Source organism: Myotis nattereri (assembly GCF_964212035.1).
Source record: "Myotis nattereri genome assembly, chromosome: 8".
In the NCBI taxonomy this organism is placed as follows: domain Eukaryota; kingdom Metazoa; phylum Chordata; class Mammalia; order Chiroptera; family Vespertilionidae; genus Myotis; species Myotis nattereri.
Window position 1 is genome coordinate 34,775,530 of NC_138083.1, and position 27,823 is coordinate 34,803,352.

The 27,823-nt window shown below is 47.8% G+C and overlaps 1 protein-coding gene across 1 annotated transcript in view; it reads left to right on the forward strand.

Moving 5' to 3' along the window:
* EFCAB8 (EF-hand calcium binding domain 8) overlaps nt 1-27,823 on the forward strand; it is a gene marked incomplete at both ends in the record, with an annotated part of 48,324 nt that overhangs the window by 13,747 nt on the left and 6,754 nt on the right. The window contains 14 exons of the mRNA XM_081097713.1: nt 484-557; nt 3,183-3,313; nt 6,742-6,809; nt 7,126-7,277; nt 8,173-8,310; nt 9,664-9,777; nt 10,961-11,188; nt 12,170-12,240; nt 12,992-13,196; nt 14,040-14,252; nt 16,180-16,314; nt 20,796-21,017; nt 21,578-21,715; nt 25,994-26,162. Of these exons, the coding sequence (XP_080953839.1) occupies nt 484-557; nt 3,183-3,313; nt 6,742-6,809; nt 7,126-7,277; nt 8,173-8,310; nt 9,664-9,777; nt 10,961-11,188; nt 12,170-12,240; nt 12,992-13,196; nt 14,040-14,252; nt 16,180-16,314; nt 20,796-21,017; nt 21,578-21,715; nt 25,994-26,162 (2,058 nt within the window). The remainder of the gene's footprint in view (nt 1-483; nt 558-3,182; nt 3,314-6,741; nt 6,810-7,125; nt 7,278-8,172; nt 8,311-9,663; nt 9,778-10,960; nt 11,189-12,169; nt 12,241-12,991; nt 13,197-14,039; nt 14,253-16,179; nt 16,315-20,795; nt 21,018-21,577; nt 21,716-25,993; nt 26,163-27,823) is intronic.

Below are 27,823 nucleotides of genomic sequence, written 5' to 3' on the forward strand. Positions count from 1 at the left end.
GCAGGTTGCGCCTAGTGTGGTTCCTCCTGATGTGCTCAGTTACAGTGCTTGTGTTTGCTGGGCAAAGGTGGGCATGCAGTTTGAAGCCTGATGGGAAACCCCCAAAGGACTATGTTCAGAATGAATAGAGCCTAGGACCGTAATTCATTTTCATGTCAGAAAAGTTGGAGTTAACTAACAGAATCAACTTGTTTAGATTGTGGCAGCTGGGGGGAGAGTGGGGAACCCGGAGACCTGGTTCCAGCTCTGCTGTGAGCTGGCGGGGGACTCTGGGCGGTAGTGTTAACCTGCTGGGTCTGTTTTCTGGGTGTTGAGTTCCCCCCATGAACTCATCAGGACACAGTGAGGTCTGAAGGAGCATTTGGATGGAAAAGGCTTTCAGCTGCATAGGAATTGCAGGCAGACTCCGGTGTCGTCTGAGGATTTGCTTGTCTGGCAAAGGGGAGAGCTGGTGACATAGACCACAGTTTTCTCCCCTAACAGATTACTGGACCAATATTTCCGTACAGAAGCTCTTAAACGAGAAGTCCCCTTTGTATAAAAGTTACCGACTGAAGGTAAGTTGTAGCTTTCCTCAGCCTGTTACCATGATAATTATTTGTACACACACCTGTCAAAAATGAATGCAAAGGGCCCTGGCCAGTTGGCTCAGTGGTGAGAGTGTCGGCCCACGGACAGAAGGGTCATGGATTCAATTCCTGGTCAAGGGCATGTACCTCGGTTGCAGGCTCATTCCCTGGCCCCAGTCAGGGTGTGAGAGGGAGGCAATCAATCAATGTGTCTCTCTTGCATCAGTGTTTCTCTCTCCCCTTCTCGCTTCCCTCCAGTCTCTTAAAAAAAAAAAAAATCAATGGAAAAAATACCATCAAGTGAAGATTTAAAAAATGCATTAAAAAAAATAAATGCAGAGAGTGGATTTGGCCCCTGTGCTCAGTCATGGGCCGTGGGGCTTGGTCTCTAGGAATGGGTGGAGTTGGATCCTACCAGCTTTTTCTGTATCCCAGGCATGGCCATCTCTCTCAGCGCCTTCATTGCTCAGCCCTGGTTCCCGCAGACACCGCCTCTCTCCTGGATGGCTGCAGCGGCTGCTCGCTGTTCCCCATGCCCTTTCTTCACGCGGTGCTTTCTCCAGCAGCCAGTGGAATTAGGAGCTGGAAATACAGTCATGTCACTGCTTTGCTCAAAATCCCCAGTAGCTTCTCTCTGAAACACACTAAGCCCTTTCCTACCTCAGGGCCTTGACACCTGCTGTTCTTCAGGCTGCATGCTCTTCTCTAGGTACCTGTATGCCCGCCTTTCTATTTCCTTCAATTCCCCAACCTACCTGCCTGGAACAGCCCTGCTGCCTGCCTCTGCCTTTACTCCTTCACCCTGCAGAATCCTGACACCAACTACAGTGTGTCTGTGTGTGTGTGTGCACCAACTACAGTGTGTGTGTGTGTTTTCCACACCACCATGCAATTCTCTAACTGGGTGTCCTAGAGTTCAACACAGTTCCTGCAGGTGAAGGTCCGTCCCACAGGCTGCCCTCCACTCCAGATGCCAGTCACAAGTCCAGGTTGTTACCTGTGCTTCTGACTTGCTGGCTACAGAAAGTAGGTTCGCATGATCCCCTCCCTCCTTGGGTTTGATTAATTTGCTGGAGCTGCTCACAGAACTCACAGAAACATCATGCTTACTAGATCACTGATCATATTATGAAAAGCTGTAATTCAGGAGCAGTCATACGGAAGAGATTTGTAGAGCGAGGTATGTGGGAAGGCACTTGCAGCTCCATGGCCTCTCTGAGAGCACCACTCTCCTAAAATCTCCACATTCACCAACCAGAAGCTCTCTGAACTTTTTATGAAGGCTTCGTTACAGAGGCCTGATTGCTGCAATCATTGGTTATTGGTGATTGAATTCAGCCCCTACTTCCTCTCCTCTCCCTGAAACTAAAGGTTCCAATTATCTAGTCACATGACTGGTTCCCCTGGTAACCAGCCCCATCCTTAGGTGCTTTCCAAAAGTCACCTCCTTAACATAAACTGGGGTGTGGTTGAAAGGGGCTTGCTATGACTACAAAACACCTTTATAGCTCTTATTACTTAGGAAATTCCCAGGGTTCCGGGAACTCTGTGCTAGAACCAGGGACAAAGACCAAAATATGTATTTCTCATTATAAATCATAGCATCACAGCTGCCACCTCTTACCGGGTATTGTCCTGCCTCCCCCATGAGTGCAGCTCCTGGAGGGCAGGCACTTAGCTGGTTCTCTTCTCTGTTCTGTCTCCAGTGCCTGGGGCTGTGGGCTCCTAGTACATGTGTTAAATAAATGAGTGAGTAACTCCAACACTCAGGAAAGTCTGCGTTGGGTGGTCCAGGCTTCTCCGTGCCTCTTCTGGAGCAGGTTGGATCGTGCAGGCTCGGGAGCCCCTCAGAAAGAGTCCCGGGCTAGTCCTCCTTTTCTGCACCTCCTGTGGGATTCTCATCTTGGGCTTGGTTTTCCTCCAAGTTGCTAAATGACCCAGGTTCTGTTGTTTAGTGCCTTGGAGTTGGTGCCCCACTGTGATACTCAGTGAGATTGGCCTGCAAAACCTAGTCAGGGCCTGACGACCCCTCCAAGCCACTTCCTCCGTTCCTGTCCCCCCGGGAAGGAAGATGGCTGGATGGGGAGGCCACTGGGTCAGACCACAGGGCTGGAACTGGAGTATTTAGAGCCTGTGCAGCCAGAACACCCCCTTGATATGTGGGTCTTGGCCTTTGTTGCCCAAGTGCACCAGATAACATTCTCACTATTCCACGCCATGTCCTGACAAAGATGGAGGGCAGCGGAGGGGCCAGGAAGCAAAGGTTCATCGGCGCCGGGGCTCCTGCAGATAACAGAACTCACAGACTCAAATTCATCCTTTCTCCTGTCTGCGAGGGGTCGACAAACAATCTTAGTATTGGCCTGACTTGCCTGATAAGCAAGAGTTCACATGACAGCAGCCTTTTCACTGACAAGCAATGGCCACACCCTCCTGGTCATGGGGTCTGGGCTAGGGCTGGGGCCATATCACTTGGTCAGAGCTGTGATCATTAGAAGCCACTGGACTCAGCGATCCCCGGGTCCCTCCAGTCCCCAACACCTGCCACGTCCCAGGGGCGGGGCTGAAAGGCCGTCCTCAGGTGGGACTCCACCACTGCTGCTCTCTTCCCAGGCTCTCCATCACAACTGGTGTCAGCAGGTCAGGTTCATCCCCGAGATGAACCTGGTGGTCTCCTGTTCAGCCATCAAGAAGTCCTCTTTGGTGCTGACAGTATTACCATCCAAAGCCTCTGAGACCACCAGGTAAGAAGCACCTTTCTCTAGGCCAGTGGTTCTCAACCTTCTGGCCCTTTAAATACAGTTCCTCATGTTGTGACCCAACCATAAAATTATTTTCGTTGCTACTTCATAACTGTAATGTTGCTACTGTTATGAATCGTCATGTAAATATCTGATATGCAGGATGGTCTTAGGTGACCCCTGTGAAAGGGTCGTTCGACCGCCAAAAGGGTCATGATCCACAGATTGAGAACCGCTGCTCTAGGCTAAGGTGGTGGGGCTGGAAGGGAGGTGGGTAGGGGTCTGGCTTCACTTCATTCAAAAGGGGTCATCCCTACCGAGGGTGGCCCCACCTCTGAGTCAGTGGCATTGCTTGTGGGCAGCTCATTGTCTACGAACCACACCGGGTCCAAGGCAGCACTACCTGTCCGATGGGCCAACAGTGGGCTGTTACAGCATGGGCTCTGGAGTCTGAGTTTTTGTTTTTGTTTTTGTTTTTGTATATGCATATACATTGTCCTGGAAAAAAGTTAAAACATTATAAATAAAACTGGAATCCTGCAGCCCTCCTCCCTTTACCTAACCCCAGTGACTCACTCCATTATCGAAAGTCCCAATTCTATGATTTTAGTGTTCACCTCACACTTGGCACTTTGCAGGAGGTACTTCCTCCTGAGGATCCCTTTAGCTGGGTGTCCCTGCCTCTGCAGTTTTCTTACCTTTTTACATCTGGAGCCTTTGGTCTGTGACATTTTGCTCCTTAATGGGCTGAATAATGAGCTGTAGCTCCTTGTCTTGGGGGAACAGCGGGAGCTTTAAGGCTTATGCTGGGGTGCAGCTGGGTCAGGTACAGTGTGGAGATTGAGGGCCATTTTGGCCCAGTTTCTGTCTGTTCCTTCTTATCCTGGTTGTTTTCCAGAGGGAATCCAGTCCTAGGATGGTAGCGCTAATTTAGGTCCAGCTCCTCGTTTTACACTGGAAACTTGAGGCTTAGGGAAGGCAGGGGAGGTGACTGGCTTGGAGCAGACCTTTGAGCTGGGGTTGCATCCCAGGCCTCATTGTAAGTCCACTGTCTTGTTAACCAGAGTATTCTGTGCACATTCCCACCCAAGTCCTGGAACTAACTGCAGGTTAGGGGAGGGGGCCTCGGAGAATACCTGTTGCGGTGGGGGCGTTTCAGTCTTGGCTTCAGTGCTTTTAGTGGGGCTGTGGGGTGGGATTTTGCTTGGAGCTGGTTGGCTGAGTGTCATCTCTCTGCTGTGGTGGTAGTATTATCTCATGTCTGTGATAAGTGTTTCGTCAGCTTCGTGTTTTATTGGGTCTCAACAGCAGGAGGCTATCAGGAGGATCACCTCACTGTGGCCCTGAGGCCTTCTCTGGTCAGGCAGGCCCTGCTGCCTTCCTGAGCACACCTCTCCCACCTTTCCACTCCAGCCACACTGGCCCCCTATGGTTCAGGCGTGCTCCTGCCCCAGGGCCTTTGCATCGCTCCTCTCTAGTGATATGCTTTTTTTTTTAAAAATAGTTTTTGTTTTTTAAACATTTTTTATTACAAAAAATTTCAAACACATACAAAAGTAGAGATAATAATATAATACTTTAATATCATTAGTACCTAGTCTAAGTTAATCTCTCCCCAAGTGTCTCAAAAATATCTTTTTACAATTATTTGGAATCAGATATAAACAGGGTTCTAGAATGGTTTTGAGTAGAGCAATGGTGTGGTGTGACGTGTAGGAGCATCCTTCTGTTGTTCTGTTGCAAGTAGAGTGCACGTGGGCAGGAGTTGAGATGGGGACCCAGTGAGGATGCCATTGCAGTAATTCAGGGTACATACGGTAGCAGTAGACCAGTTGGGTGGAGATGGAGGGATTTGAGATATCCTGCCTGAATGCAGTACACATATTTTCTGGCAGGTGGCGCCATTGACTGCTTGCTGGTTTTCTGTTGCTGGGGATGGCGCGGAGGGCGTGGCCTCTGCAGGTCGGGCCTGGCACTGCCAACCCAACTCTGGAGTGGGCCTCAGCCTCCCAGGCAGTGTGGGCCCAAGGGTCTGACTTCCCAGCAGCCGGCCTGCGCTGAGTTTCCAGCTGGTTGGACCCAGCAGTGAATCTGATGGAGGAGCTATGGTCGGGGTAGAAGGGACCTGTGGACTAACCCACAGCATCTCCCTGGCTTCCCACTTTTTCTCTCACTTCTGCCCCCACCATCTCATTGAAGCCACTGTTATCTGCCACCTAAACTTTTCGCAGTGGCCTTGCTCCCTGCATGCCCTCTGACCTTCCAGGCCCTTCTCTGCACCGCAGCAGCCATCTGCAGACCTGGTCTCCTCCTGCTATCCTGTCAAAGCCACTGTGTGTCTTCCTGCAGGACTTGCCACGATCTGTAAATGTCCGTCTCCCACCTCTGTTCATGTACTTGCTCATGCTGCTGCCCTCTAGAGGAAGTTCCAGGAAGGCCAGGGCATCATATCCACATCTCTGTAATCCTGGAAGGGAGCAGGAGCCAGTAACTCTTTGGTGAATGAATGGGTGAATCAGCCTGAAATAATTTATAGTGACGTTTTGGGACCATTCTTCCAGAAGATTTCTCTGCGCATATATGTGTGGAGAAGGATATATCTGGTTTGACAATAAATGTCATACATGCATTCAGTTGTTCTTCCTGACATTTTGATTGATTGAGGCATCCTTCTGCTGTGGAGAGGAGAGCAGGTTGGAGGGAAGTAAGACTGGAGGTTTAGAGACCCCCCGGGAGGCTGACAGAAATGAAGGGGGGTTTGAACTAAGCAGAGGCCGAGGCTGTGGTGGGATGTGGGGGAGTATAGGAGAGGGAACCTCCAGAATGACATGCAGGTAACAGGCTTGGGCCCCCAGGGAGTGGTGGAGGAGCCAGTTCAAAGGCAAGTTCAGTGGGGCATGCTGCATTAGAGGGTTGGAGGCCTTTGAGTTGAGTTTTGAAGGGAGAGTTCAAGAAGAAGCTGGCAGGGCAGGATGTGTGGATAAGAGGGAACAGCATGGAGCAAGGCCATGACCCCACGAGCTGTCTTCCCTTTTCCCTGGCCCTGAAACCCTTCCCTTGGATGTGTGTTGTGGTTGGGGAGACACCTGTTCCACTATGGTTGAGGTGAAGACGAAGTGACGTTTGCCTGTGGAGTGAGGCAAATGTCTTATAACTGTAAGCAGTTCCTCCTGCGGGCTGCTTTCATCTGTAAGTGAGAGGTGGGTGCCTCTTCCATGAGCTGCTGGTTTGGGGCTGAGACCCAAGGCTGAGACTCAGCTGCAGGGTGTGCTCTGGGCAGGGCTTCTGGGGCTGCTCCTCTCCTTGGGTGGAGAGGTAGTGACTTCTCCTGGCCTCCCCCAAGCCCTCTCTCCAGTTCTTCCACACCCCACACTCAGAGGCTCCCCTGAGGCCTCTCCTAGCCCCACAGCCTTTGTTCTTTGCTGTTGTAGGTGTTCGGTGCTGAATGTAAGAAAAGGAATTCTTTGCTTTGATTACTGCGCAGAGAAGAACTTCCTGGGTAAGTCATCTTCATGCCATGCAGAATCTGTTGGCCTGGCAGAACTGGGGTGAGGGCTGCTGGAGGCATGGGGACCATCAGAGCCAAGGAGGAGGCCTTGCAGCCTTCTGCCTCTATCTGGCCTCCTCTCCTGCCACTCTGGCCCCCACTCATGGGTACCTGGGGTAGTGTGGTGGCACAGGCTGTGCTTAGCATGGGTGGGGAGCAGAGGGATGATTGGTAGCAATGCCTGCCCATCTGCCAAGCCTGGCTGGAATTGATACCTGGCCCCAGGAAAAGGTCCCAGTGGCTGATGCTCATTTTTTTCCCACCCCAGTGACTGGTGGCTATAACCCCCACATCCGCCTGTGGAGCCCCCACTACTCAAAAAAGCCTGTGTGGCTGTTGAAGGGGCATCAGACCTCGGTGACGCATGTCCTGGTGAGCACCAAGAACAACAACATCCTCATCAGCATCTCCAAGGACAAGGTGCAGCCCTTGCAGAGCATGGCCCTCCGCCCCCCAACAAGAGACACTTTCCTGGGAACTGTGATCTAGCTTGGGCAGCCGGGAGGCTGGCAGTTGGCAGGAGCCTGAGGCCCAGGGAAATGGTGTGACCTCCCTGCCTGTGGTCTCACACCTGGCGTAAGGCCCAGAGGGAGATGGCCCGGGGGGGAGTCGCCATGCGGAGCCTGAGCCCAGCTCCCAGCAGTCCACTGGAGCTGGCTGTGGTCCTGGGTCACACCCTTCCCTTTTATATATCTGAGTGTGGGACCTGCAGGAGTATATATGCCCCTTCCATGGAATGGTTGTCAGTAGCTTAGAGGAAAATGGGGGGTAAAAGAGTAATGTCATGTCTGGCACATAGTAGGCGTACAATACATGTGAGTCTTTCCCTGCTTCCACCCTCCCCCCAACCCAAACTTGCACCCCCAGCTCTCCAGGGGCCTCTCTAGGGACACTTGCTCAACCTGGGATAAACTCGAGGGGGATCCTCTGGGGACAGGTGGGCCTTTTGGGCAACAATGTTGGTAGCCACTCTGCCTTCTACCGGGTTGTGTTTGAGGAGGCTGGAGGGGCAGCCGTGAGGTCTGCAAGGGCACTGTGCTGCCTGGCATGGTCCTCCACCACTGAATGCCATCCACTCAACCAGGGTAGAGGTCCTGGGTGAAGGCTGGGACGGGGAGAGAGCCGGGCCACGGTTTTTTCTTAGAGCATAGAAACAACATCTCTGTCGTAGGGTCAGGACCGGGGCAGACACTGAGCGCAGTGGGTGTGCTTTGGAAGTGCTTGCATCGTGGGCCCCTGACCTGCTCACATCCCAAGGCCTCCGTTGCCATCTGCGTCCCACTCTCAGCCTCTCTATCTGTTTCCTACCTCCTAGAATATCCGCGTGTGGGACCTGCAGGAGTATGTGTGCCTCCAGTCCTTCTGTGGGAGGCTTTTTGCCTTGGGAAACTGTCCCATCACCAGCATCTACCTCCGGGAGAATGACAACACCCTCATCTGCAGCACCTACTCAGTGAGTGCCGTGCAGGAGGGAGGCGGCATCGTGGCTGCACATAGAGGGTAGCCACTGTGGCCGGGTCTGCAGTCCCACAGGACAAGGGATGGTCACAGACTATCCCTCCCCAGACTGCTCTTCATGATGCTGTGAGGATGAAGCTGCTAGACTCTGTGGCCTCGCCCATGCGTTTCCATCTCTTGGGATTTCCTAGAAGCTGTCTCTAGGCCCCCAGCTGTCAGCCTCTGTGTTGCTGCTCTGTCTGTTCTTTCCTGACCAGTACAACCTGGAAGCCCTCCCCCACCCTGCTCCCAGGCTGAGTTAGGGGCTCCCTCTCCAAGCTCCCTTGGACCGGTGCCTCCCGTGATCACAGCCCTTACAACTCTATTCTGAAACTCTTATGGGAGTTTCTTGACAAACTGTGAACTCCAAGAAGGCAGGACCACACCTGAGCAGCTCTTCTAAAGGAGAGAACCTGGAGAGACCTCATGTGAGACCATCTGTGAGCTCACCTTCCCTGGTGCCCATGTGCACTCTGTCTTGACCCAGACCCTGGAGGACAGCACAGACTGGGAGAGGCAAGGGGACTGACTGGGCAGGGTGGCGGTGGGGCCTGTGACAAGATGGGGGTTTAGGGAGCTGCAAGGACAACCAGTAGCCAAGATGGGAAGGGAGACAAGGGTGTCATTTGTGGCTAAGAGTTAGAGGTACTTCCACTGAGGCACCCTCTGTTGGCCAGGCCACCCTGGCAGGGGACACGTATATTGTTCTTGTGTCCTTGGCTGGCTCTCCCCCACATGGTAGGTTTCTTGAGATGGGAGGTTGTGAGTTCCTTCATCTCTGCTGAGTACCAGACTGGCTGCCAGCATTTGTTGAATTAAATAGACCTTTGAAGGTCATTTCATGTCATCAAACATTACCAACCCCCTGCGCTTTTTTAGAAGCAGAGACTATATTAACTAGACACTGTCCGATCCCTTGAGGAACCTATTGGGTAGAAGGAAATGTAGAAAATGCAATGTATTATGATGGATGTGTATGCTAGGTGCTTCATGGAGCACAGGAAAAAGACCCTTAGTCTAGCCTGGGGCAGGGATAGCCTGGAAGAGAGGGCACTGGATTGAGGCTGTGTGCTTCTCAGGAGTTATAAGAGGGACCTTGGATTTTGGGGTCCTAGGAGCACTAGGATTTGGGAGCCCTGATCTCAGAGAGGGGTGACATGGAGTAGGGATCAGAGGAGCCTTGCTAGGCTCAGGCCTGTGTGTAGTCAGGATGCCTTGATGTCTCACTTTATTGGGAGTTTCTCCCTGGGGCCAGTCAATGAGGGCAGAGCCCTTTGGACTGCCCAGCTGTCTGTTCTCCTCATTACAGATTGGGATACTAAAAGGGTCCATGGAGACCGAGGGGCCTGGGAAAACCGGGGAGAAGACCACGACTTACAGCGCGCCCCTGTGTGCTGTCCTCTACAGCAAGATTTTTAAGCAGGTGAGTGGGCCAGCTGGCCTCTGGGACTGGCAGGAGAGCTGGGTGACGTGGGGCAGGTCCCAGACTCCTGTGTGTCCATATCCAAGGGGTCGTCAGGGCAGGTGGTAGGGTGGTGCGGACTCCCATAGTGTCATGGTGGTGGGGGCAGCGGGATCTGGATGAGAAACAACCCTGCAGAGGGGCTGGTCCATGATGAGACTGGAGCCCCACCACTTGGCCAGTGGCTTGCCTGACTCCTGAGCCCGTGCACTCCTGGCTGCTGCCCCAGGTCCGTTCTGACAGGCAGTCTTCTTATGCGAGTGTGAGATGGGGCAGTAGGGGTGGGCTGCTCTGCAGGTTTCCTGGGCATCATTTGCTACAGAAGCCCTAGTTCAACTTTGTCCACTAAGGGAAGGGAGGGAGGCCCAGGCCGTGGGCAGCACCCTGGTCCTGAGTAGAGACCTCTGGGCTGGTCAGGGCAACTGGGCACATGGTTTCTGAGGTGTAGGGACAGAGAGGGCCCCCAGGCCTTCTGCCAATTTCTACTTGGACCCCTTTTCTGGCCTGGGTTCTGGGCAGGGAAGGCCGTATCTGCTACAGAGGTGGCCTTGGCCGCATGAAGCCAGAGCGCGTCTCTCAGCACTTCCCTCTCATCTTGGCTCCTGGCACCACCATCCTGCATACTTTGGGCTCCTCAATGCTTTCAAACAGTTATAACCCCCAACCCCAGCGTTTCTAGATGTTCTCAGCAGGAGGGCTGGTCTCAAATAGGCTCACTGCTGCTGTTGCATTGAAATGCTTGTCATGGCAGCAAAAGGTTGCACTGAGTGGAGTGACCATCTTCTACTCTCTGCACTTCCTTTCTTAGGGGCCAGTTTCTCTATTTCCTATGCCACCCCCATCATTAATGGTGCTTCAATAAAAGGGTTTTGTTTTTTTTAATTAGAGATTATTTTCTCTGGATAGATTCTGATAAATGCCATTTCTGAGTTAAAGGGAACTTCACCAAACTGGCTCCTTCTGAAAGCTGTGCCAGGTTGCACTGCCCTGAGGAAGGCTTGTTTTCAAGAGGGGGTGATCTGGCAGCTGGGGTCCGTGAATGCCTGTCTTCCCAGTGCATGGAGGGGGGCTGGGCCAGGCCTAGCCATGACAGGTAGAGGCCACACGCCTCTGCGGGAGCCCCAGACTGTGTCCTCGCCCGCAGGTGGTGAGTGGCTGTGTGACCGGCGTGGTGAGCGTGTGGGAGATCGTCACAGGCAAGAGGATGATGGAGTTCTCTGTGAGTCGTGACCAGCAAATGGAGCTGACTGCCATGTCCCTGGATGAGCAAGAGCGGTGCCTGCTCACGGGTTCACGTGACGGCACCGTAAAGATGTGGAACTACAGCACTGGGGAATCCCTGCTCACCTTCCCCAACCCCGACCAGCTGGAGGTCAGTCTGGTCCATCGGGTGGGGTCGGAGGGCCTCTTGAGAAACTAAGCACAACTCCAGTGACTCTGGGGCCCACTAGTTCATCTGCCTCCCTGAAGGGCTGTCCACGTGGACTGTGTGACTTCACGCCTCCCGGAGCCTCCGTGTCCTCACGCGGAAGGTGAAGATAGGCAATAGCACCTGACCTTAATAAGCGTTCTACAAATGTTAGCTTCACTTGCTTTTAGTTTGTTAGCACTTCTTTTTTTAAAAAAATATATTTTTTATTGATTTTTTACAGAGAGGAAGGGAGAGGGATAGAGAGTCAGAAACATCGATGAGAGAGTAACACCGATCAGCTGCCTCCTGCACAACCCCCACTGGGGATATGCCCGCAACTAAGGTACATGCCCTTGACCGGAATCGAACCTGGGACCCTTGAGTCCGCAGGCTGACGCTCTATCCACTGAGCCAAACCGGTCAGGGCTTGTTAGCATTTCTTACCCCACCTATGAGAGCTTGGGATCCTAGCAGTGGCAGCAGGTGATTCAGAGCCACCCATGCTTGACTCTATTTGAGACAGTCTTTGGGTGTGGCATCGTGCCCAACCAGCAGTCCCACTTTGGGACTTGAGGCCATTTCTAATGCCTGTGGCACAGTCCTTTAACCAACCCCAAAGGAGCACATGGTCAAGAAGCGAGGGGTTTGAGTACTAGTCCAGGTCTTATCACTCAGTCATTTGACCTTAGCCAAGTCACTTGTCTGTTTTCAGTCATCCCCTAGAAAGTGGACATGGATACCTACCTGATTTGCTTTCTCTAAGTCCATCAACTGATGAGATATGAGGAAACCTTGAGAAAAATGTGGTGGTATCACCTCTACGGAATTCTCCTCACATGGAGAGTGTTAGCTTCTTGCTTGGTATGATGAGGAAGACGTTCCATGCCCAGAGCTATGTTCACTGAGTTACCTTAGAGTTCTGTTTTCTTTCATCTTCCACAGATTAGTGGGATTATCCATATGAATAACGTGTTCTACGTGACCGGGTGGAATAAGAGAATCACCTGTTACAAGTGAGTAGCAAGGGTGTGTGTGGGTAGGTGGGCTCCTCCATTCCTGGCTTTGCGGGTGGTTAGAACACCAGCAGGACATTAGTGGTGGCTCATGTCCAAGGCTTCATCTGCTCATCCACCCATTTATTCACCACTCCCTTAGATGATAGGCTCTAGGCTTTGAGGTAGGTGCTGGGGATGGGTATAAACAAGAACGATGGATTCTTCATCCTCCTGGAGCCTCTGAGGGGTTGAGCTGATCAAATAGCTTCATTTAGAATGCTACATTCTATTGAATAGAGGTTTCTATGGAAAGGAGACAGAAATATGATTTAGTCTGAGGGGTGGTCAGAAAAAGCTCACCTGAGGATTTTATGGGTGGAGGGGGATCTGAAGAGTGAGCAGAGGGGTCTTACCGAAGCAGCTAAGAGCTTGGGATAGGAGGACCATTCCAGGCAGAGGGAAGAAATGTTAGCATATGTGCAAGACCCCTTCCTCCTCAGAGGGCCTTTTTAGGGCAGTGGTTTCCTCTTCTCTAAACCTGAATCCTTACTCAGGTGCCTGAGAGGTGAAAATCTGTAAGATTAGTTTACATGAAGCCCGAGGACAGGGCCTTTACAGTAGGTACATTATAGGTGCTTAGTAAATGAGGTCAGCAGGGCAGAGCGTCAGCCCTATCCCAGCCCCCAGGTGCCCTCCTCGGAGTCCGTGTTCCTGCAGTGGAGCGTTAAGGCTGAGCTCTCAGCCCTCCTGCCTCTGGCCGTGTGTGCAGGTTCCACAAGACCACGTCGGTGCTCTTGTGCAACCACTGGCAGACCTTCCACACCGAGGATATCCTGAGTGTGTCCAAGTACCAGAACCAGTTCCTCGGGACCTCCTCCTACAACGGGGACATCCTCTTCTGGAACGTCAATATGCTCAAGCCCATCCTCAGATTCAACGCCTCTCAGAGCCCCGCACCCTTGCTGCCTAAGAGGGTATGGTCAATAGGAACATGCTGTTCTCTCATCTTTCTCTTGGCTGTGGGCCAGAATCACACTGGACCTGGGGAAGGAGGGTGTAGGGAGCATCCTGGGAAGTAGAGAGGATGGTGGTGACTTGTTCTGGAGGAGATTTCTATGATTATCCTCATTCAACAAATGAGGAAACTAAGGCACAGAGAGGTTATGCATCTTGCCCAAGGTCACACAGCCACGAAGTGATAGGTCAAACCCAGGCAGTTTGACTCCAGAGCCTGGGAGTGCTAGTTGTGTTCCCTGCATAGATTACTCTGTCCTGAAAGATGGCTCACATCTTACCCGTCACTAGTACATATGACCATTCCGGGCTCACTGAGCTCATGGCAAGGACTTAGGAAACTCACACAGTCTCTGAATTGCCATATCTTTGCACATCAAAGCTGGAAGGGCCTCTGGGGTCACCTCATGCAGTAGTTTTTGGAACATGTTGGGGAAAGATGCTTGGAAGCTATTGCAGAGTCTTCTCCCAGAGCAGCCCAGCTTTTTATCTATTTTATACTTTGGAGCTGCCCTTAAGATTAAAAACATCCTAAAAAATATTTGGAAACCACTGTCCATTTAGAGATGGGAAGACTGAGTTCCTCATAGGAGCAGTCTCCTGCCTGTGGGTACTCAGGGCATTAGCGGTCGGCCGCGGGACAGGGTCCTAGGTTCTGGGTGGATGCCTCTAAGGGTCCCTGGTTTCTGGGAAGCACGCTCTGGGCACCTGGAGAGCCTGTGCTGCTGGTGTGAGGCTGGGAGACCCTGCATTTCCCTCTGGGACATTGCCGAGCCCCAGGGGCTGCTCTCTCTCTGGCACAGGTGCAAAGAGACGGCGAGAGCTTAATCGAGGGCCAAAGAACCAGCAATCCCTGTGTGGAGCCAAAGAAGTGGGCACGCAAATCCTCTGTGTATCCTCTGGACCACAGCACCAAGACTGGGTCCAACACCAAACTGAGGCAGAACCTGATGTCAGCCCCCCCTGTGATGAGACACCCCAGCACCAAGGAGTCAGAGGAGCCTGAGCTCATGAAGGTGGGAGCAAGGCATCCACCCTTACTCTCTAGACCAGCGGTCGCCAACCTTTTGGACCTCACAGGCCACCAGTGGTCCACGGACCACCGGTTGGCGACCGCTACTCTAGACACCTCAGCTTGCCTCATGTGTGTGTGATTCCTTATTAGGAGGCACTTTGCCCAGAATGCCTTTAGGTCCGTTAACACACTTTTCTTGAGTATGGTGGGCTGGGCAGGCACCTCCCTGATTAGGCCCATGGAATCTAACCCAATCTGCTGCCTCGCACCTGCCCATGGTCCCTTCTCAGAGAGCAGCTAATACCAGACCTGATGTCTGCAAGCTCAAGGGCAGGACCTGGAGGCAAGACAACCAGAGAACCTACAACTGGAGGTTAAATCCTGGGCTGCTTTCTCTGTCTTCCAGCTCCTGTTGCCCCAGCAGAGATGAGCCATAAAGGCTCCCCTGCCTCCCCAACAAGCCTTAGCTCCCTGGAGACCAGACTCTTAGGTGCAAACCACTTCCCTCCTCCTCTGAGCCCTGGTGTCTGCCCCAGGATCAACCCTTCTAGGCTTGACTGATGGTCTTATTTGGGGTGGGTGTAGTAGGGAGAAAGAGCCAGGGGGCTGCTCTCTCCCTACTCACTGGGTGTGGTTTGGCCTCAGACCCTACAGTGGAGACAGTAATCTCTTGAATGGGGCTTGGAAGCCAGTCAGGTCATCTTAGCCATTGAAGTCTGACCCCTGGAAACTGAGGCTTCCAGGAATGAGAATTCCCACCTTCCCCAAACACGCAAGACCTGTCAGGCACCAGCTAGTCTAGACCCGGATCCAATATGACCTGCTGGGACTCTGTTCTGCTGTAAGGGGCAGCCACTGGATAACACTACAAGGCACTGATACCATCACTGAGTATTGGGGTGGTACCACTACCTTCAAATCTCCTAGAACAGGGGTGGGCAACCCCTGGCATGTGTACCAAACATGGCACGCCAGTAACTTTTGCTGGCACGCGAAACCCTCTCTTATAATCTTCCATTTACAATTTTTTTCTTAATATCAACTTTTTTATTTGTCAGATAAATTCAGTGTAGGTGCATCTTAGATAAATAAATAATTTTACATAACAAGTTATCTTAAAGACCATAGACATGGATTGACGAGAGAGGGTAAGAGCAATTTCTATGCCTCTGCCTTAACTCTCCCTGCCTTCCTAGATCCGACCAGTGTTTTGGTTTCATCCACATACGCTTGTGAATCTTTGTTCACAGTGATGAATTTTGTTAAGTCCCGTAATAGGAGTAGCCTGACGGATGAAAGTAGTAGCTCGTGCATATCTCTGAAGGTCACGAAATATAAACCTGATGTAAAATCTCTGTCATCAGTGATGCAGCAACAAAAGTCCCACTGATAATATCAAACGGAGTCATAAAGTTTTCTGTCGGACTATCAGTGTACATATATACATTAAAAAATAAATGTATTTTTCATCATCATATACTGTGTTTTTGTCGCTCAAATGAATTTTATTATTTCTTCAAGGTTCTTCACATACATACACCTTAAAAGATATCAAGTAGGCGTAACAAGTTCTCAAAAAATTAGGGTTGGCACGCAGAAGAATTTTGAGTCAGAGATTTTGCTGGTTTTGGCATGCACTCACAAAAAGGTTGCCCACCCCTGTCCTAGAACAATGGCCTATCCACACCCCTTTATTCTTACCTTTAGCCAGGGTATCTCTTCCAGGGCAAAGGGAGGGTCTTCCCCCAAAGCAAACTTGAATCTCTTAAGCCCAGGACCTGTTAGACCCCAGCTGTGCCTTTCACAGGGTGTTGTATCTACTGAGTGGGGCTGGGGGATGCTCCTTCAGCATCTGCCTCTAGTCTCTGTTCCCCATTAGCCAGGGAGACCCCCTTATGATGACCTGGGAGGCCCATTTTGTTTTCCAGAAACAATACAGTATTGGCAGCATCAAGCTCTTAAAAATGTACTATGAGAGGCAGTCGCTCCTCCAAGAGACTGAAAGGACAAAAGGGGAATTGCAGAAGAGGGAGTTCCAGCAGTCCAATGCATCGGTGGAGAAGGTGGGCCATGCTCAGGCAGGGTCTGGGGTGTGAGGAGGGGTGGAGAGTGGGGTGGGGTTGGGAAATGCAGTGCCTGTGGGGGCCTGGGGCCCAGCCTGGTTCTCCTCAGGGTCTGGAGAGAAGTGATGGAGATGATGGTACTGCTCAGGATTTGGGTCCAGGACTGCTGTGTCTGGGGGAAGCTCCACGGGTATGGGGGTTGTCTAGGGAGATGAACAATGTCCCCTCCTGGTTGGGGGTGCTGGACTTGGAGGAAGGAAAAGTAGCATTTCCAGAATCCACTGTTAAATGCCCTCCTGTGCTCTGGTGAGGTGTTTTGTATGACATGTGAGGGGATTGGGTCATGTCTGTTCTCATTTCCTCCTGTACCTTTCCTCTTTCAGGCTCTGATCACCCCTCACTGTGCTGTCACCTAAGGCCCCTTCCAGCTTTCATCTGCAAAGACAGGGTCATTAAGAGACTGTATGGGTTTCCCCCAAAGCAAACTCGAGTCTCTTAAGCCCAGGACCTGTTAGACCCCAGCTGTGCCTTTCACAGGGTGTTGTATCTACTGAGCCAGTGAAAGTCAGAATCATAGCTGTGTTGGGTATGGCAGGGCTGCCCCCTTACCTAGGGGACCAGGGCCTCGAGCAGGGGAGCAGTGCCCTGTAGAGCTGGGTCCTGTGCGCTGGAGCGGAGACTGGCGAGCCTCTGAACATTCTCTCCTCCAGGTTCTGAATGTGCTTTCCTCTCCTTTAAAAGTTTTGTTTTGGTAAAAAACAAAAAAGAAGTGTGCATAAAGCAAAGAGTAAAGGTCCCCCATGTATCCTTTCTGCCTCCCCCAACCCCCTACTCCATCCCAAAGTAATGGTCACCGTCACTGGTAATGGATTGGTTTAGCCTTAGCCTTTTATTTTCAGACCAGTGATGTAAAATTATAGCTAGGTTATAGCTAAATTATAGTCCTGCCATTCCATTTTCTGTTGTTTTCTTTTTAAAGATATTTTTATTGATTTCAGAAAGGAAGGAGAGGGAGAGAGAGAGAAACATCAATGATGAGAGAGAATCATTGATTGGCTGCCTCCTGCACGCCCCCCTACCCCCCACCACTGGGGATTGAACCCACAACCCAGGCATCTGCCCTGATGGGGAATCCAGGAATCAAACTGTGATCTCCTGGTTCATAGGTTGACACTCAACCACTGAGCCACACCGGCTGGGCCATTTGCTGTTTTTAAAAAATTTAACTATATACCATGGATATGTTTTTATATCAGTAATTTAGATTCAGCTTATTCTTTTGACGTTTACTTATTCTTTTTAATCACTGCATAGTGCCCCATAGTTTGAATGTATCATAAACTATGAAGCCAGCCTTCCATTGATAGACTGGCAGGTTAGTTCCTGCATTGAACTTTTACGTGCAGCACTGCACTGGGCATCCTTGTATATGCATTTCTCTGCACTTATGGGAATATATTGAAAGCATGGATTCCTGGGAGCAGAATTGCCAACAGACCCCAGTCCTTTCAATCCGTGACTCTGACTGAGGGAGATGACTCAAAGCCCCTCCTTTCGGGTCAGTGACTTCGTTCTGTCTGGGCACTGACAGTTATTCATTGAGCACTTACCACATGCCAGGCACTGGGGGTGGGGGCAGCAGTGCGGAACAAGAACCTCTGCCCTAATGGAGCTGACATTCTAGTTAAGTGAGTAAAATAAATGATAGGCCACAGGGTGAGCCAGCACAGCAGAGAACAGGAAGACTGGGAAGAAGGCAGGGAGAATGGCAGAGGAGGTGAAGAGGACACTATTGTTTGAATAGGGTGGTCAGGAATGGCTTCACAGAGGAGGTGGACATTAGCCTTTCATTTCTGCTAGTCTGGTGAGTGGAAAACAGCATTTTGGGGGGTTATTTATTTGATTATTTGTGATATTGAGCCTTTTTGTATATTTGTCATGTATTTGTATTTCTTTAATGAAATAAATGTCTATTCATATACTTTTAAAATTCTTTTTATTAAGTTTTTGGTCTCTTATATGCTCTAGAAATTAATCCTTTGCCTGTTTGTGTATTAAAAATATTTTCCCCTCATCTGCCTTTGTGGTATCACACTGAGGCTTAGGGTCACAGAAAAACTTGTTATATTTTCTTTTAAAAAATATTTTTATTTCAGAGAGGAAGGGAGGAGAGAGAGAAACATCATTGATGAGAGAGAATCATTGATCAGCTGCTTCTTGCACCGCGCCCCCCCCCCCCCCCCCGCCCCACTGGGAATCAAGCCGGAAACCCCAGCATGTGCCCTGACTGGGAATTGAACCGAGACTTCCTGGTTCATAGGTTGATGCTTAACCACTGAGCCATGCTAGCTGGGCTTGTTATATTTTCTTCTAGACATTTATGATTTTATATATTTTTAGTTAGCTTTTTTTTTTCATCTAAGTAACTTTGTGTATGGTGTGATGTATGAATCTAGTAGTTCTTTTTTTCCTAAATTGGTAGCCAGTTACTCAAATACCATTTATTGAATAGTTTATCTTTTCTTTACTGTCTTGAAATTCTATCATTATTATATAAGATAATCTTCTATAATCTATTTCTGGACCCTCTCTATTGTTCCATTGGTATATTTGTCTATTCTTGCATGGATGTTTTACATTTTTAAGAGATATGATAAAAGTCTTTATAGACGATGCAATTAGAAAAAAAGCTGAAGGAAATGCATTAAAATTGTAATGTGATTATTTCTGGTTATTGGGATCCTGTGGATGATTTAATTTTTTTTCATCGACCCGTGCTGTCCACATTTTGTACGGTGCACAAGTACACTTGCAAAAATGGGGAAATGCTTGCTTTTTCCTTTGGTTTAGGGACTCTTGGTTCTATGATCCTGGCACCTGGGCCAATGGGAAGCAGGTTGAGCATTTTGTTTTGGACCCCAGTGCCAGGAGCTGGTCCATGCTTGCTGTTTCAAGGGACCTGGCATATATGGCATACTGTTCTTAATATGTTTGCTCACCTTCTTGGCACTATGTGTTTTAACCAAGGTCTCTGAGAAAGGTTGTTTCCCCAGGTAGGGATTTTCCCCTGAAGTTAGGGAGGGAATAAAACCCCTCAACTAAGTGCCAGGCGGGTAATTTATCACTTTAACTACGAACAATCATGCTTAAACTACATAATCTTTACTCCCTGGAATGGAGATAAGAAACGCCCTAACCTTTGTAATAGAGATTGATAGGATTGAATCAACTGGTATAAATACAGATGTAACAAGACAGCAAGACACAGAACTTAGAAGACAGAACTTAGAAGACAGAACCTACACAGAACCTAGAGACAGAAGAACTTCGCTGGAGAGAACATGGCAAAAGATCCTGGACAGAAACTGGCCACAGAACCTAGAGACAGAACCTAGCGAGAGAACATGGCAAAAGATCTTGGACAGAACCTGGCTACAGAACCTGGATAGGATATGGCAAGAGAACCTGACTAGAACCTGGTGACTGAACCTGGCTGGAGAACCTAGTGAGGGAACATGGCTACAGAACCTGGCTGGAGAACCTAGCAAGAGAACATGGACACAGAACCTGGCTGGAGATCCTAACCAGAACTTCGCTGGAGATCCAGACCAGAACTTGGCTGGAGATCCTGGCTAGAGATCCTGGCTAGGCTGCTGATCAACTGAACGCTGTCTCCGTGTCATTCCTTCTTCGCCGACTCCATCCACACCTTTGGGGACCCCTGGACCCGCTGGGGCTGGACCCCAGCACCCCAGGACGAGAATAAATGAGATTTCTATTGTTGTTGAAGGCATGTTGTGGGAACCCACAAGCCACCACTGTAATTTCTGACTTAGTATGAGTTTCCCTGTGTGGCCTGATTTACTTTGTATCCCTAACTGTGCTCTCTCTGCCTCATGCGAGGTGGGTCCCAGGCGAGCGGCTCTCTTCACATGCTCCTCATACAGAGTAACTCCCCACTGTAGCCCCCACGTAAACCATGGGAGTGACCATGTAAGCGAAAGTGAGCACTAGGGGGATTTAGCAAAGGGCATGATCCAACTAAGACTTGAAGAAGAATTTGGTGAACAATTTTTGGCAATTGGCTGAAAATGGAAATGTTTCACTGTAGTGATATATGAAAGGGAATGAACTCATCCTCCAAATAGCTTTGGGCTGAGCTACAGGTCTCAGAAAATCTTGTTGGAGCCTTAGGACAATTCAGCATCTATTCATTGGTCATGTACCGTGTGCCAGGCATCATCTTAGTTGCTGAGGATAAAGTCATGAACAAAAACAGACACACATCCTTGCCATCTAGGAGCTCATAGTTCAGCAAAATGTTCCTGGTCGCCAGTGAGGTAGGAAGTGTGGTACCCCATCACCATTCTCACTGGGCATCTAGTTTATTGGGGGACCAGATCAGTGTGGTGACTTGCCAGGCGGGCCCCTCAGCACCGTGTGGCAGTGGCCAGCTGAGCAGGCCCATCTCTCTTGCACAGATAATCTTCCTGCAAAGCAGGCCTCGCCTGCCACAGACGGCTGCCCTGCTGAGCAGCTGCATTGACGGCTACATCTACGCCTGGTCCATCTATGGGTACGGAGGCCTGCTGGGGAAGTTCCGCGTGGACTCTGGAGGCCTCGGAGACGTGGTCGTGGGTGCCATGGCCACGGACGAAAATGACTGCATTCTTGTCACGGGGGATAGTAAAGGGTTCATCAAGGTGAGGAAGGTGGCATGGAGACTGAGAGGCTGGTGTCAGCCAAATTCTAGCCTCCTCTTTGTCACAGGTGGCCCTAGCCTAATCCCTACGGGTATATTTTCATTTGTGAAATAGTGGGCAGTAGGATGGGTTGCCTTAAAAGTCCTCTCCTGCTCTGGCATGCCCAGTGAAAGGACTGAGGGTTTGGTTCAAAAGGCCCCTCCACGAAGCCTTCCCCAGTGAATCCTGTGCTCCATCCTTGTCTCCCTAAAGCTCCTTCACCCCCCAGCCATGCATCTTATCTGTGGTCTGTTGTTTCAGGAACTGATTTCATGCTTTGTGGTGAGACACAAGGCAAGAGTGTCTTGTCCTGGGGCCAGTCTCACCCTCTCTGCATGCTAGTAAGGGGTCTGACCTAGAAGATTACTTGGGCCCCTTCTGGGCCTGACCATCTGGTTATCTTAGAGGTGTGAATAAGAACTGCCCCGCTAAAGTGAGGAGCAGTGGTCTGGGAGGGATCCAGAGTGAGTTTGTGCTGGCGTGAAGTGGTTCTGGGCCACTAACTCACATTCTGTGCCTAGATCTGGGACATCGATGATTACTGCACAGTCACTGATGGGCAGTCATCTCAACCCAGCAGAACAAACAAGTTCCAGTTCTTAATTCCTAAACTGATCCAGACCAACCTCGAATACAACACCCCCTCGGACAAGAAGGAGGTAGGAAGAGTACTGGATATGCTCTACACAATAGCTGGACCGTGATTCTTGCACTGAGATTCTGAGTCATTTTTCCTGTTCAAGGTTGTCTGGTTGATTGGGACAAATTTTTGTTAACCAGAAGTCACCATTAACCAGTAAAACACAAGGATGAACACATTAAATACACCCACATGAGTGCGCTTGCACATGTATACAAACACACACACACACCTTTGATGGGCTTTAATCATTGCAGTGAGGGCTCTGAAGTCACGCATTTAAAAAAAATTTTTTTTTTTTTACAAAACAATTTTTATTGATTTTAGAGAGGAAGAGAGAGGGAGGGAGGGAGGGAGGGAGGGAGGGAGAGAGAGAGAGAGAGAGAGAGAGAGAGAGAGAGAGAGAGAGAGAAATATCAATGATGAGAGAGAATAATTGATTGGCTGTCTCCTGCATGCCCCACACTGGGGATCAAGCCCACAACCTGGACATGTGTCTTGACCAGGAATTGAACTGTGACCTCCTGGTCAATGTTCAACCACTGAGCCAGGCCGGCTGGGCAATCATGCATTCTTTTTAAAAATAATAAAAATATTTATGTATTTTCTTGAGCAGGTAATACATTTATATAGTTCAAAAATCAGTATTTCTCTGATGACTAATGAAGTTGAGCACCTTTTCATTAGTTATTAGGAAAATGAAAATTAAAGCCACCATGTGATACTACTGCACACCCACTAGAATGACGAAAACTAAAAAGATAGGCAATACTAAATGTTGACAAGGATACAGATCAGCTGGAATTTCCACTGCTGGTAGGAATATAAATTAGTATAATCACTTTGGAGAACTATAGCTACTAAAGCTGGATGTGCCTGTTCCATAAGTCAGCAATTCTACTCCTAGGTTTATAACTCAGAGAAATCTATGCTCTAAGAAATATGAATAAGAATGTTGATAGGATTACTGTTTGTAATAACTTCACATTTGAAATAACCCAAATGCCCATCAATGTAGATTGGAAAAATAAATTGTGGTATATATACTGTACAGAGTAATATCTGGTTTTGGAAATGAATGTTTTGTATGTATTTGCTATTATCCTATATAATAAAGAGGCAATATGCAAATTGACCCTCACGCTGTAACACCATCACAAGATGGTGGCGGGCACAGTGGGGGCAGGGCTGGTGGCTGCTCCATGCAGCTTCTGCCAGGGTTTCCGAGGCCCTGTGTGCACGCTGTGGGGGCAGGGCCTGGCAGCCGCTGTGCGTGGTCCGGAGGCGGGGCATTGGGCGGCACTCGAGGACTCGGGGACCATCCTGTGGTGCGCCAGCCACATGGGGCGGGACTCTGGGACTCGGAGTGGTCCCATGGCACGGGGGTGGGAGGTGGGGGGGCCCGGGTCTCGTGCGATTTTGTGCGACGGGTCACTAGTTCAGTAATAAAAAGGAATGAAGTACCGATGCATGTTACAACGTGAGGAACCTTGTAGACAGTATATTACGTGAAGGAAGCCAGTCACATACTCTATGATTCCATTTATACAAACTATGGGGTGATGAAATGGTCTAAATTTGATTGTGATGGTGGTGGAAAACTCTATGAATATACTAAAAAACACTGAAGTGAGCACTGTAAATGAGTAAATTGTATGTGAATTATATTTTAATAAAAATGTTTTTAATAGTATAAAACTATAGAGCAAATATTTTTTTTTCATGAATATTTTTTATTTGTTTGTAGCTGTTTATCTGCACATCTGGTAATTTATCCCAAGGAAGTAGTATGCAAAAGAACATAAATCTTAAATGGAGCTGCCTTATGACCCAGTGATTCCGCTTTGGGAATATAAAAAGAATGAAATTTTACCATTTGTGACAGCATGGATGAACCTAGAGGGTATTGTGCTAAGTGAAATAAGTCAGTCAAAGAAAGGCAAATACCATATGACTTCACTTATTTGAAATCTAAAGAACAATATAAATAAATGAACAAACAAAATAGCAACAGACTCATAGTTACAGAGAGCGGACTGGTGGTTGCCAGAGGGGAGAGGGGTTGGAGGACTGAGTAAAAATGGTGAAGATATGGAGAAATACAGACTGGTAGTTACAAAATAGTCATGGGGATGTCTACAGCATAGGAAATATAGCCAGTAATATTGTAATAACTATGTATGGTGCCAGATGGGTACCGGAAATATCAGGGGGAATACTTTATAAAGTATATGATTGTCTAACCACTAAGCTGTACACCTGAAACTAATACAAAATGACGTTGAATGTAAATTGGAAAAAAAGCATTAAATAGAAAAAAAAGAATATAAACCTTTCTAAGACCTTTAGTGGATACTGCCAAACTGCATTCCAGAAAGTTTATACAATTTTGCACTTTATTAGCCTGTTTTGTTTTATCTTTCATAACATAAGGTATTAGTGGTATTCGTCCGAGTGAAGGACCGCTGGGTCAATCAGAGTGCCTTGCTTAGAGAAGGCATTCAATACATAAATAAATGTTTGAAGTGAAAAAAAAAAAAAAAAAAAACACCACACAAACCAAACACTTTAGGCTGATTTTTAGATACAAATGATTTCTTTTGATTTTAACAAAGATAACTTTGCTTGTTAATGATGTTGACACCTTTCCTTATTTTATTGACCATGTATAATTTTGTGAATTGCCTCTTCATGTCCTTTGCCCATTTTTCTGTTGTAGTAACCATCTTTTGTACTTATTTAAAAATATATTACAAGGTATTAACTCATCGTCTGTCACATATATTACAAATATTTTCCCCAATTTGTCATTTGCCTTTTAATTTTATTTATGAAGGTATTGATTTGCTAGTGACTCCAAATTTGAATCTCCAGACTTACTTTCTCTTTTAAGCTTATTCAGAGGTAAGATAAATATTCACTCATAGTTTCTTTTAGAAGTTTTATGGTTTCATTGAAAATAATTCTTTGACCCATCTACAGTTTATTTAGTTGTAAGATATATGACAATAATTTAAGTTTCTCTTAGTAGTTCATCAGGTATTCCAGCACAGCTTACTGGGTCCTGCTCTGTATTACCACAGCTTTCCTGCCACTTTTATCATAGACCAAAGTTTTATTTGGGTTGTTTTTTAAGCTCTCTATTGTCTTCCATTGTTTTGTTTAAAGTTTGTACTATTGTGATTTAACATATGGTAAAATATGTCCCCCTTCATTAATCTTTTTTTAAAATTGTAATAGTGTAAAGTTGTTATAATGGTGTTTTCTTTTTAAATCTTTATTGTTGAAAGTATTACATATTTTAATCTTTTTAAAAATATATTTTAATTGATTTCAGAGAGGAAGGGAGAGAGAGATAGGAACATCAATGATGAGAGAGAATTATCCTGCACACCCCCTACTGGGGATTGAGCCTGCAACCTGGGCATGTGCCCTAACTGGGAATTAGACCAGCGACCTCTTGGTTCCTGGATTGACATTCAACTGCTGAGCCACACCCGGCTGGGCTCCCTTAATTAATCTTGTTTTTTTTTTTTTTCAGTGGTCTTGGATATTTTCACTCATTTCCCTGTTAAGAAGAGTTTATTTTTTCATACTATAACATATCTCATCCCCACTAACCCTATTCTACTACCAATGCCCAAATGAATAACTTTAGAAGACCTGAGTTCTTGTCCTGGCATGTGGTTTGGGCTGGTTACTGAACATTTCTGACTCACTTCTCTTCTTTGTGAAATGGTGAGACTCATACACATCCCATAAGGTTGTTGTGTTCAAATGGAATAATCCATAGGGAGGGCATTGGTAAGTAATATAGTAATATGCCTGGCCAGTGTTGCTCAGTAGTTGAGCATCGACCCATGAACCAGGAGGCCAGGGTTTGATTCCTGGTCAGAGCACATGCCCAGGTTGTGGGCTCGATCCCCAGTCGGGAGGCGGCGGCTGGGGGCAGGGGGGGGGGCGTACAGGAGGCAGCCGATCAATGATTCTCTCTCAACATTTATGTTATCCCTCTCTCCCTCTCCCTTCCTTTCTCTGAAATTAATAAAAGCATTAAAAATAATATAGCAATATGTAAATGCTTTTCATGATTTTACCAAAGGGTCAGTGAGGGCCAAAGAAGTGCGGGAACTTAACTAAGGTCATCAGAAGTTCATGTAGGAGTGTGTCTAGAACTAGGCCTGGCCCCTGGCCTAGGTCCTTCCTGAGGGCTCTGCTTTGTCTAGCCCTGGGTGCCCTCTGATGAGCCTCTGTGATGGTCTTGCTATAAGTAATTATCCTGTACGGTCTCCTGTAGGTCGTGGATGGCCAGATCATTTCCCTGGCTCCCCCCATGCTTCTGGCGACCTGGAAGGGCCATTTGGAAAGTGTGGCAGACATCCTGTATGTGGACAGCTATGAGTTGGTGATTAGTGCTGGCCATGACCAGGACATCAAGGCTTGGAGACTCTCCGGCGATGCCATTGGTATGGGTCCTGCTGAAGTTCAGCCATGCCCCATGGCCCTTCCTGTCCCTGTCCCTGTTAGAACATAAATTGACTTAAACCTTATAATCCATGGGATGGGGGTTTCAGACCACAGCAGCTTTCTTTGTTAAATAGTATTACAGGATATGAATCTATTCAATTGCACATTTGGCAGTCTGTCCATTCATCCATCAACTATCTGTCCACCCATCCACCCACTCACATTATTATTTGTCTTTGTATTTTTTTTGCAAATCATATATCTGATAAGATATATTCCTTTCTCTTCTTAAAAATAAATGTAATTCTTATATTATAACATGCAGAAAAGTACCCAAATCTAGAGGTTCATCTTGGTGAATTTTCACAAAGTTTATTCCCATACAGCCTCCATTATATAAAAAAACAGAACATTACCAGTCGTTGGGACTCCCCTCACCCCCGCAACCTGACCATCTCTACCTAACCCTCCAAAAGCAACCACTATCCTATTTTCCAAATACAGAGATTAGTTTTGTCTGGTTTTGAACTTTGTATAAATGAAACAATGCAACAAAGCCTTTGTGTCTGGCTTCTTTCTCTCAACATTATTGTTTGTGCAATTCAGCCATTTGTTGAAGGTAGTAGTTCATTTGTTCTCATTGCTCAATAGTAATTGGTTGTTGATATACCATAATTTCTTCATCTGTGCTACTGTTGGTGGTCATTGGAGTTGTTTCTGGCTATTTTGTTCTATTAACTATAACACTGCTATGAATATTCTTACACAGATTTTTTTGGTGAACAAATGTATGCATTTCTGTTGGATATATATCTAGGACTGGAACTGCCTAGGGTATATATACATTGAGTCTCAGTAGATACTGCTAAACAGTCTTTCAAAGCGCTTGGTAGTAGCTGCAGACTTGCTCTGTGGCTGGAATCTTCTGGATTATAATCTGTCATGCCATATGAGGTTGTTTAAAGTTCATTAAAAATTCATCTGGTTTCCTCTCATCTTGTCTATGGAGGATTCATCCTCCTTCGATTATATTGGTCTCTTTTCTCCTATCACAGGATTATTACTTTCTTACGTTCACTTAGGTTTTCTTGAATTTTCACCCATGTAAACCTTACAGGTTTACATTTTAAAAATATTTTATATTTATTTCTGCTCTACGATGAAATTTCTCATTTTCTTTTCTTTTTTTTTAAAAAAGATTTTTTTAAAATTGATTTTTAGAGAGAGAGGAGGGGAGGGGGAGAGAGAAACATCGATGTGAGAATGAAACATCTATCAGCTGCCTCCTGCATGTCCCTACTGGGGACCTGACCGGAAATCAAACCGGCAAACTTTTGGTGCATGGGATGATGCCCAACCAACAGCCACACCAGCCAGGTCAATATCCTTTATATTCTTGAATATTCTTTGTATTCTTGATTCTTTATACCAAGCCTTATTTTATTAATCTGTTGACCATCTTTGCCTTTTAATTGGATGTCTAATCCATTTAAATATTAATGAAATTACTTTCATGGTTTAAGTTTATCATCTGATATTTGTTTTTTGTTTATTCCATCTGTTCTTTCTTTCTTTCTTTCTTTCTTCTTTTTTTGGTCTTCTTTTGGATTAATCAAATATTTAAAAAATTATCCTGTTTTATTCCTCTGTTAGTTTTTAA